Source organism: Pseudonaja textilis, chromosome Z (assembly GCF_049901715.1).
Source record: "Pseudonaja textilis isolate UNSWEBS1 chromosome Z, rPseTex1.2, whole genome shotgun sequence".
In the NCBI taxonomy this organism is placed as follows: domain Eukaryota; kingdom Metazoa; phylum Chordata; class Lepidosauria; order Squamata; family Elapidae; genus Pseudonaja; species Pseudonaja textilis.
The window spans coordinates 36366026-36378113 of record NC_142008.1 but is presented as its reverse complement, the minus strand read 5'-3'; the positions used below and the strand labels follow the sequence as shown (position 1 = coordinate 36378113).

General features: G+C 38.9%; 1 protein-coding gene across 1 annotated transcript in view; it reads right to left on the bottom strand.

The window, feature by feature from the left end:
• The window catches only part of DNAH11 (dynein axonemal heavy chain 11), a 191623-nt gene that overhangs the window by 165846 nt on the left and 13689 nt on the right, over positions 1–12088 (bottom strand). Inside the window, 5 exon segments of the mRNA XM_087918377.1 lie at positions 1283–1516; positions 2022–2233; positions 3485–3584; positions 5126–5315; positions 7539–7735. Coding sequence (XP_087774503.1) covers positions 1283–1516; positions 2022–2233; positions 3485–3584; positions 5126–5315; positions 7539–7735 — 933 coding nt within the window.

Genomic DNA, 12088 nt, shown 5'->3' with positions numbered 1-12088 from the left:
TTATCACAGTTTATCTTTGCATATAGGAGAGGGAAATTACAGAATAAATCAGAAAAAAAGAGCATTCTTTTGAACAAAATCAAAGAACTGAATCTGTCTTGAGAAACCAGGTTCTAATTCTCAGGCCTTAGAAAAATAAATTTTCTCCAATCCCAGTTTTATAAACTTAGATCCTGACAAATTAATATTCAGACTTTAAAATCTTCAAGGTGTTTTAAAAATATGCAGAATGTCAAATGGCAGAGTGCCAGTTTAATTGGGAACGGATTTCTGAGTAACCAATATGACATAGTCATATTCTGAAATAATGTCTTTGACACCTGCCTAGAATGCTTTGAGCCTTTTCTTTGAATCTTGAATGAGATCATGTGATTATATACCTGCGAGACTTCTTGGCATAAAATAGGGCCATCCTGGCATCTATGATTAGATCTTTATGTGCGGGATTTGGCAGAATATAATTGCCATTACTTTGGCTTTAAGAGATTATTCTATAATGCTGGCTTTATGGGATCAAGTCTGTCACTGACATGACTTCTCCTACAAACAGGATACAGCATGTAAGGTGTATGTATGCGTGATGGACTTTCTGTCGTATTGTCATAATAAGGTCGATGCCTTAACATGTCGATAATATGTGAAATAAAACCCAGGCAGAGGACAATCCTTGGGAAGAACTCTTTAAAATGTAAGCCAACAGACCTTTATGAACCTGTTTGGATCTTCTGCATTTTGTGTCCAGCTAAGACCTCCTTTTATTATCTTTCCTTTTGCGTGTATGTGTATGTGTGTGTACAATATGTCAGGAACCAATTATTTGCTCTCTGGTTCTTTTTCCCTACAAAGATGGTACATATCATTAACTCTGGATTATTTATGTATTAATTTTATTTATTCATTTGTTTGTTTGTTTGGATCCAGCCTTTAATTATTTTTACAAATAATTCAGGTTGGTAAAGATATCATGAAAGTAACATTTAATTAAAGAAAGGTGCACCCTATGCAATACTAATATTTTTGCTACTGAGTTAATGGACTTTTTCAAAAAAGCCCTGACTCTAGCATTAAAAGAAAATATATACATATGATTTAGTTATGCACATACAAACAGATAATTAACTATAAATTTAGGAATTGTAATTGTAAATAATTTTCTTCTTTTTGTCTGTTCCTTCCTTGCTGTTATGTAAAAGAAGCTAAATTATCATTACAGAAAATTCCACATAATTTTTCCAGAAATATACTCCAACTGTAATTTTAGTATAGAGTGATAAATAAATACCTCTATTTTCTCCAGGCGATTTAAAAACATATCAAATCTGGAAAATACCATCTGTGGTTGAAAATCCCAAAATCTAACTTCTTGACTGCTAGTGAAATAAGTTGCCATTTGTTTTCTTTCATTAAAAAAGGCATCCTTAAAACTTCTTAAAGTATTAAGAGCACTTTGTACTTGTTCCAAAGTTTCTTCTGCTTCCCTTTTCATAATATCTTCTGGAGAAAGATACAATGTAGCCTGGGGGGAAAAATAATACAATCAGATGTTTTAAAATATAAATGGCCAATGCAACAATGCACTATTATTCATATATTTCTTAAAATACCTGGTTATAAAGGAAGGTTCTAAATTCTTCCTAAAATTGATGTTTAGATATCTATCACAAAAAAGTGACAAAAATATATTTCACTTTTCGTCTTGCCAGTCTGAGTCTTTCATGCTTGCCACCCTTATGTTTCTCATCATTGGAGCAAGTTCCTAAATCACAGGGTTTGTACTGTAATGCACATTTCTTAACTTTCCCAAACTTGCTTGGGTTTATGAAGTGGAGACTGGATACAACTCTTAAACAAGTAGATTTTATATATTGGCAATAATATAGGGAAAAGCCCTTTTCTAGGTGCTGTACAGATGGGTCCCTAAAAGCAAGGATATATTTAACTAACTTTAATCCTCAGGTACTTTCATATAAAAAATAGGGTGCATTGCATTCAATTTATTCTGGTATTTAAAATGTTACTACCTGATGAATGAACAGATTGCAGAATTCCTGCAGTAGAGATATGATTCGTGCTGGCATGTTGTAAAATTTGGAATTACTCCAGATTAGGCAGATGGTATGAAACAGAGGAGGAATCAAAATATGTATCCCTGGAAATTCGGTCTCTTGAAAAAATTGAATATGCCTTTCTAAAGTTTTAAGATATAATTCAATATCTTGGGCTTCAATAAGTGCTGTAGAAAAAAAGGAGGATTAAAACATCCTTATAATGTATGTGCCTAATACAATCTACAGTATATTGTGTATTTAGGCATGCTCACTTTTAAAAGAACATGATGATCTTCTAAGGATAGTAATCAACTGGGTCATAGATGCTACTCATAGACCATTACAGACCCTGTTCTACCTGTCTCCAGTAACATAAGGAGACAGGAAAATAAAATTGTCTGCATCCTGCTAAGCTAGCATCATAAAGACTATCCTATGGAGCAACCACAGAATAACTACAGTATGCTGCCTTCTGATATATGCAAGTTTGGTAGTTGGCCCACTTGCTTGGCAAACATTGTATGACAATGTATTCAACATTCTAAATGCAGTTTTCCTGACAAAAGGTTAACTTGCAACTATCAATTAGTACAGGGTTGTCAAACTCAATTTCATTGAGGGCCGCATCAGGGTTGTGTTTGATCTTGGGGGCAGAGTGGCCAGGGGGAGCGCGTGGCCAGGGGGCATAACCAGCTTGACATCACTCTTTGAGGCTCCATTTTTGACCACGATGGTTTCCTGCAGCCCTCTGCCTCTGAAAAAGGAGCACACGACCTCCCCAAGCCTCCATTTTCACTGGCAGGGGGTTGCAGGAGGCAATTGAAGCCAAAAACAGAGCCTGGGTGGGCCTTATGCAGCCTCCCTGAGCTCTGTTTTCACTGGCAGAGGCACCAAGGGATGGTCCCTTGCTGTTTCCAGGGCAGTCCCATGGGCCAGATCTAAGCACTTTGTGGGCTGGATCCAGCCCCCGAGCTTTGAGTTTGACACCCCTGAATTAGTGTACATCTTTTTTCAAATTGTTAAAAAAAACAGTGATGTAATGTTCTGCCTAATAAATGCAATAGTTCTTTTGGAGCACAGTACCTTACAAAAATAACATGTATTTTAATGATTTTCCATTGACATTTCATTTAATCAATATGTAAAAAGGAGAAAAACATTTTAAAACCATTTTTATGTTAGACATAGATTATCTGCAAGGAACAGCTTCAAAATAATGTTTACAAGAAACACCATATGTTAATTTAATTTAATTGTATATGAGAAAATATCTAAATGTAACATAGTGAAGTATGGCATATTGTGTAAGACTCACTTAATGAGAGTATCTCCCAAAACAATATTTTAATGCAAAATTATTGTGAAACAGTAAAAAATATATTTGATACATTTTATTCATTTATATAAAATATAAATTTATTTCAAAGAAACCTTACCATTTTCTACATCCTTATAAATATCCTGAAAAGCTGGATAATAACTGCTCTTCTCGGTTTTTAAGATTCCAATCAATTTTTGGATAATAGGGCTCTTAAGCTGGAATTTAAAAAGACCTTTAATAAATATATTCATATTTGCCACATGACATTGTGAATTTTAAAAAAAAGACTCTGAAAAGGTCATACAATCAAGTTTCATAAACAGCCCTACACAAACGACTATTCTTAAGTGAAATAGTTGGAAAGATAAATGGCTACAAAGTCTTTTTTAATTGTTATTCTTGCTCCAGCAATTCTTATTTATCAATTAATTTAAGCATGCAATTTCATCAGTTATGGCCCCTATGGACATAATTTATTCTATCAAAATTATTCAAGCCCTAGCATGAACCAAACAGCGGGACTTCAATCAACTAGTGGTAACTGATTTGAGCATCCATGGGATATATGAGGAAATCTACATCCTCACTTTCATAGAGGACAATCAATTGTTTATAAGGCTATCAGAATAAAGACTAATATTCAAAGACATTTCAATAAAAATATTATCTATTTGTGCCATATTGTATGTCTGAAAGCCACTAGATGAACTGAAGCCAGCTAAACCAAGCTACATGTTCAGGAATGTCTGGCAAGATAATGTTTCTAGCCAATTTCTAGAATGCAACCTAGAATAGTAGTTAATTGGCAATATGCCATCAAGTTGGTTTTGACTCCTAGCAACCACATAGAGATCTTCTCCATGATGATCTATCCACAACCTGTTATTTCAAATCTATCATTACAAATGCTGAAAACTCTAGTCTCCATCCACTTATTCAACATCATAAGAAAATGGGAAAGTTATATTGTCCTTTAATAGATGTTGAGAGTCATGGTGATGCAGTGGTTAGAATGCAGGATTGCAGGCTAATTCACTGCTCACTGCCCGTTTGATTCTGACTAGCTTTAAGGTGGACTCAGCCTTCCATCCTTCCGAGGTCGGTAAAATGAGGACCCAGATTGCTGAGGACAATATGCTGACTTTGTAAACCATTTAGAGAAGTCTGTAAAACACTATAAAGTGGTATATAAGCCTAGGTACTAATGCTAGTGCTATGGTTTTGTTTTATTTTGTATAGAACAGATAAAATGTTTGTGAATGTTGCTGTTAGTGGAACCACTTTTGAAACTACCAGGAAATCTCATTCTTTTCCTTTACTTCAAGTGAATGGATCTTATTTTTGTGGCCTACTAGAAAGTCATCAAAACTGTGCTGCTACTGGTGCTGTAGAACTCCTGGTGCCAATAATATAATGTTTTAATCATAATTATTTATAATGTTTATTATATATTACTGTCATTTATTATGGTTACTATTTATTAGTTGCACCTCTTGCTTTTGCACATTGCTCAGAATCACCCTGACGGAAGCAGTTTTTAAATGTATATATAATTTATTTATAAACACATTGTAAGGCTATGTTCAAATCTAAATAAGCTGCAATAAAAACAGAAAATTAATTTATAGAATGCTCTCAGCCATTATTAGACTAATTTGTATCTGATGCTTCATCTATTGGTTAGAAATTAACATATTCACTTTTATTATTGAAAAACAGCAGCAAACTGTCATTGCAATAGGAGCTACCTACCTACCTGATCATATATACACAAGAGATTGTCTTTTCTTTCTTTCCAAAACTTAAGTTCACTCTGAGGATCTGGGTGAACCTGGTTAAAAGACGGTTGAGCTGTATTCCTTTCCAAAATGTCTTTTATCTGACGTGACCACTTGATAACCATTGATTCTATTTCATGAAGTGCTGACCTTGTCTGAGAATTCTGCCTGAAAAGTAGGGAGAATAAAGGATGAAATTCCATGCTTAGAGATGCTTAAAATTATACTGAAACTCATTGCACTATATTCCGGCTGTGCTTTTATTATTTGGTTCTGATCAGATAACAGATGGTACTGCGTAACAGGATTTGACAAATTACATGTTTAACTGACAAATTAAGCAATTTCCAATGTTTTCTTTTAAAAAGTTCACTGAATAAAGAGAAATTTTCTTTGCAGTGATAAATAAAGTATATGTTCTGAGATGATATTAGCATTAGGAGGGCACTTTGAAAGTCAAGCTTAAAGTCAAGTTCTTCTATTGATTAGATCTGTGATGTGGATATAAAAACTCTTCAGTCAAGCCATCCTTTCATATAACAAATACTTCTCTTTTGTTTAATCTTAATATAGTCCTATTTTCTTTATTCTTATAAGAGTATATGAAGAAACACACTGATTTTGATCAAAGAATAATCCAGATAGGAATTCTGCCACAGTGGCTAAGCAAAGGGCACATTGCTACTTGTGTACCCAAAAACTGGCAATGAGAAGAAGCAAATCACACACACACACACACACATCCTGTTCAATAGCCACTGGTTATCTCATAGTCTATAAAGTTTTCTATTTTTTTAAATAATCTAACTTTTAAAATGAAGCATTATTAATAAATTGCATTCATTGGGGGATTAGTTTAGATATATTTGCTTATTTACTTGTGATATTTCAAGGCATTAAGGCTGACTGACACTCCAAACAACTAGGACTCTGTGTGGTAAACAATCCAATTGTTATACCCAGTTAAAATTATAGTAATGCTAGTTTAAGCATAGCCTTAAAAAAGTCAATCCATTCAGAATTCAATTATGAGGAAAGTGATTAAAGGCTGTAAAAATATCACTCAGCTAGTGGAGAGGGAGGTCTATGTACAGGATATCTCATAGGCTGCCAGATGCTGTCTGGATATTCCCAGAAATCTGTCCATGAAGACAAAACATCCTGAAACACCTGGAGGCAGTATGTAATCTCCAGAATAGAAATTAATCTTGTTTCTTTATACCACAGAATTGATCCAAAACTGAATGGAAAAAGAAGATATTTTATTATCCCATCCTGGTGTCTATGTACTGGGAAGTCCATGGAAGCAGTGGTTGACAGAACGTCTCTTGCCCAGGGAATCATGTAAATATTGTTTTGTCTGATACTACACTAATAATACTGACTGGCAGCTTAACCCAATATAGATAGATATGTAGGTAGGCAGGTAAAGAGGGAGAGACAGATAGAGACAGAGAGCTATGTATGTCTATGCCTTTCAAAGAGAAAGATTAGTCAGGACACAATAAATGTCTTGTAGTACTTGAGAGGCTGCCACACAAAAGAGAAGATTGACTTATTCTCTAAGGCACCAGAGGCCAGGACAAGAAGTAATGGGTGGAAACTCATTAAAAACAGATCCAAACCAGAAATAAGGAGAAGTTTTCTGACAGTCAGAACAATTAGTCAATGGAATAGCTTGCCTCCTGGAGTAGTGGATGCACTGAGGTTTTCAAAAGTAGTGACAAGTCTCACAAAGACTCAATTCTGGCAGAGTTTGGGAGAAAGAAAGACTTCTGCTGCTTCTACTGCTTTCCTTGCATAAAGCCAAAAGTCTCTCTGTCTCTCTCTCCCTCTCTCCCACACCCTCTCCCTCCCTGAGAACAGAGCTGGAGATAGTATCCTGTGATCCCAAATAAAGAATGATAGATCAGTAGGAAAACATGGTGGGGAATTTTCCTGCAGACTTTTTGGGGGATTTTCCCAAGGTCTCTGCTGCTTTCTGCAGAGACCTTGGGAAAATGTCAGCAAGCCACCATCAGTCAAAATTCATATTAGTGATCCACAGGATTTAAAATTATGAGTTTGGTGGTCCCTGAGGTCCAGAAGGTTGGCGACCCCTGGACTAGAGAACCTTCCCTTCCAGCCCTATAATTCTGTTTTAGATGAATTATTTCTACTTTCTTGTAATGCTACATTAACAGAATCTTGAAAATCTGAATGAACAAATTTCCTGCTTACACTTTTAACTGCTTAGACCAGGTCCTTCCCAAGTCTCCTTTTCTATTAAGCCACTGGGGCGGGGGGGGGGGCTCCTGCTTCTTTTGTCTGATTGTTTCCTCAGAAGCATCTTTTCCCCTCATTCCCAAAGACATTCATACATTCCTTTACATATATGTGTACACTCCTTACTTATTTTCAGTGCACATATCCTGTAAATCAGTCTTTGTTGCAATTGTTGGAAGAGGAAGAAGAATTTTCCCAGACACAATTCCATTCATAACATAGGTCTTATTTTTAATTATCTCTATATGCCGCTCCATATCCTGGGAAATAACATGTGGCCAAGATCCATTATTTTTCTTACTGGAAAAAACAGGACCTACAACCTGGTAGCAGAAAGAATAAGATGTCAGTGATATAAAGAATCTTTAAAACTTACCTTCTTTTTGAAGTCCTGTTTAGTTTTTGTTGTTATATTCCACATAAACTAGATTTTCTTTCATAAACACCTCAAACAATGATGTCAACTTTTAAAATGCATTGATAACTCACAGGAAGACCATTTAACAAAACAGGATATCATAGCATTATGCATTTTATAACTTTACACCAAAAAGGCTTACATTTGTTCATTTGTATTCTGGTTTTATTCTTCTATACAGATACACACTGATAATCATGTGGCTTCCAAGTATTTCAAGATGGAAACTCAATACAGGTTTGCAAATACTAAACTGCTACCTACTATGCTTACTATCATCTAAAAACTATCAACATTCTTGCGGCCAACAAAAAATCATATTCATATACTTAATGTTAGCCCTTACATGTTATCCCTTACATGTCTTTAGAATACATATAAAAAGAGACACATTATATTCCACTTCCATTTGGTCTCACTAATAAGTATGGATTCAGACAAAATACAAGCTTCCATCACCTCTACTATCTCCGTAAAATAATTACCGTATCACCCCAACAATTGCCATCTACTATTACTCTCAACAATGATTGGGAAAACAGAGTAGAAAGATAACTGTTCTGTACATATAAATACATATAGTTGTGTTAAACCATGCTATAGTGAAACTAACTTTTACATGACCCTAACTGTTAACTCCACTGTTTTGGAGGGAAGCTTAGAACATTCATATTTGGGTGGGTTTTTTTTTAAATGTTTTGATTGGTTAAGGTCCTGTGGGCCCAGGGTATAAATTACAGGCATTTGCTTGCTGTTCCTCAGTTCCAGTTTTGAGTCAATAAATGTTGTTGTACTTATGCTGGTCTGCTTCTTGCCTCCTGAAGCCCACTACCCAATAGTGGTGATGAAGGTGGGATGCTGCGAAGGAGAGAGCTGCTACTAAGAGACTAAAATCTCTGGGTCAGTCCTCACCCTTGCCTATCAGTAAGCCACACTGGAGGCCTGCTGAAATCACTTGGTGTCACACCGGATAAAGAGCCCTGGTGAGACCATGCTCCCTGCCCTGCCTGCCAGTAAGACACACTGGAGGCACAGACATACCTGAGAGATCCATCCCCAGGACTCCTAAGTGCAGCTCAGTTTCAACCACAACAGTACAGGCATTAACCAGTACTACAGGGCCTTCCCAAAATGGCTAAACTGGGAAAACTCAACGAGTTTGATATTACTCACCTAGAACAGTGGAGCTCATAAGTCACCCAAACAGACAACTATCTCTGTGCTAGTCAGGTCATTGATGATGGCCTGAAGGCAGCAACCCTACTACGTGTCTGTGGACAAGCCATGTTTTATATCGCTGAAAACTTAATAGCACCAGTAAGCATAGAGACAGTGGCCTATGCAGACTTCAATAAAAAATTAAGGGAACATTTTGAGCCTAAACTCTGGGCATTGCCCAGTGCCAGGCATTCGAGCAACATGAACAGAGACCTGGAGAATCTGTAGCAGAGTTTGTGGCAGCCCTTCACCAAGCTTTGTACCAATGCAAGTTCCCTGATCTGAAAGACCATCTCAGAAGCAGGCTCGTTTGTGGCCTGCATAATAGTGAATTACAGCAGTGCCTATTTGCCATGGAGAAACTGACTTTCCAAGATGCATTGAAGGAAGTCATAGTGGATGAGGCAGCTGGAAGGGCCATGAAGAGACTCTGGCCACTAAAAACACACACCAGCCTCCCCAGTGATCCACCAAGAGATCGCAGAAGGCTTGGGGAGGTCAGTGAGAGCAAAGAAATAAATTGCTTGCAGAGCAAACCACCCAGGTGGCCACATTCCACAGTGCAAGCAATTTCCCCATAGAACTGTGCAAGCTTTGGGGGACAGCATGAAAGAGCAGAGTGCAGATTCCTCACAGCAGTATGCCGTGCCTGTGGAAAGCAAGGGAATATTGCCAGAGTCTGCAGAGGTCATCTGCAGGAAACAAAACCTGCGACACAGCAGCACAAAGGTAAAAGGTCCCCAGGACAGAACAGAGTTGAATACTACTTGGAAAGGTGTAGCATCCAACACACAGGGGCCCAATGCCACATCAAAGAAAAGATAAGACACCAACTAAAACTTCAAGGGGTCCCATGCTCCATGGAGCTAGCTACTGGATCGGCCCTGTCCATTATCTCCTCCATGACTTTTGACCACATTTGCAAATGTAGCCAATGGCAGGTCCCACTCATATTATCAAGCGTAATGCTAACAGACTTCCAGAGTTCCATATTCCCATAAGAGGCAAAGCTACCATTAGAGTATAATTCATTGAGGGTCCCCTCAGCATAGTGGTCATAGAGGGGCCATGCAACAGCTTCATAGGACTAGACTGGTGTGAGGCCCTGGGCATCCGGGTAACAGGCATCCATCGAACCCAAATAGCCAATCTAGAAGTGGTATGCCAACAATACGCTGACGTATTCAGCACTGACCTGGGACTATACAAAGGGGCACCCATTTCACTCAACTTCAATCCAACAGTAACTCCAATCCAATTAAAACTGTGCAAGACTCCCTTTGCATGAAGCCTGAAATTGATGTGGAATTAGACATGCTGATACAGCAGGGAGTGCTCCAACCTGTGGATTGTCGCCAATGGGAGACTCCCATAGTGACCCCGGTTAAGCCTAACAGGGATGTTCGCATCTGAGCAGACTACAAGTGCACCATATGCAAGGCACTACAGCAACATGCTTACTCTGTACCAGTGGTAAGCCACATCCTCATCTTGCTCCAGGGCGGCTGAATCTTCACTAAGCTAAACCTCACCCAGGCGTACCAGAAGCTACCGGTAGACGATGCTACCGCAGAAGCAAAATAACAGTCACACACAGAGGTGCATTCCAAGTGCGCTGTTTACAGTTTGGGGTAACGTAGCACCAGGGTTGTTCCAAAGTATTATGGAATGAACACTGAAGAACACTCCCAGTGTCTGCCCATACATGTCTTGATCGTGGGAGAATCGGCGGCAGTCCTGGCAGAATGTCTCTGCAGAGTACTCCAACATTTGCACAAGGCAGGCCTAAAAAGGGGAAAGTGCCAGATCGGTGTGGAATCCACAGAATACCTGAGTTTCTGCATCAATGCTGCTGGAACCACCCATCTGAAGCAAAACTAAAGGCAATTCAGCAAGCCCCCACACCAAAATCCAAGAAGGAGCTTCAAGCATTCCTGGGCTTGCTCAATTTTTACCACTCCTTCTTACTGCATAAGGCTGCCCTGGCAGAACTGCTACATCGCCTACTGGACAAAGAAGCACCCTGGGTCTGGTCGAGCACTCACGAAAAAGCATTCAAGGCAGTAAAAAAGTTGCTATCCTTGGAGTACATCCTAGCTCATTTCAATGAAACCATACCAGTAATACTAGCCTGTGATGCTTTGCCATATGGCATTGGGGCAGTACTAAGTCACAGGATGCCAGATGGTAGAGAGGCCCCCATGACATATTATTCTAGAATGTTATCATCGGCTGAAAGGAACAATGCCCAGATAGGCAAAAAAGTCCTTGCTATAGTGGCTGGCATTAAGAAGTTCCATGACTTCTTATGTGAATGAATCTTCACCATCTTTATAGACCACAAACCTCTGCTTGGTCTCTTCGCAGCTGACAAACAGACACCACAGATCCTGTCACCGCTAATGTTATGATGGTCCATTTTTATGGCTGCATACTAGTACCAGTTAGCCCACAAGTCAGGCAAGGAAATGGGCCATGCCATGCTTTCAGCTGACTGCCTCTACTGCAGACTGAGCCAGATCCAACCCCAGCTTGTTCTATCCTGGCAATCCAGGACCTGCCTGAAACACCCCCTGCATGCAGGGAACATTGCAGCAGAAACCACCATGTTCAGAACTTAGCCGCATTCTCAAACTAGGTGTTAAGGTGATGGCCAGAGGCCTGACAAGGCCCTGAGTTCCAGCACTTAGCTTCTCAAAAAAATGAACTGTTGGTCCAAAAAGGGATGTATGCTATGGGGCAGCAGGGTCACCATTCCACCCAGTCTTCACTCCAAGGTGCTGGATTCCCTACATGGGCACCCAGGAATTTTTTGGATGAAGGCTCCAGCTACTTGAGGTGGCCTGGCCTAGACAAAGACATTGAGAATCAAGTAAAGAGTTGCCAGGTCTGCCAAGAAACCCAGACCAGAGATGCCACAAGCACCAGTGCATTGCTGGGAGCCCACGCACAACCCATGGTCTCAGGTACACATTTGATTTTGTGGGCTCCTTTGACTTTGTGGGCCACTTTCAGAGGCAGGTGTTCCTGATAGTAGTGG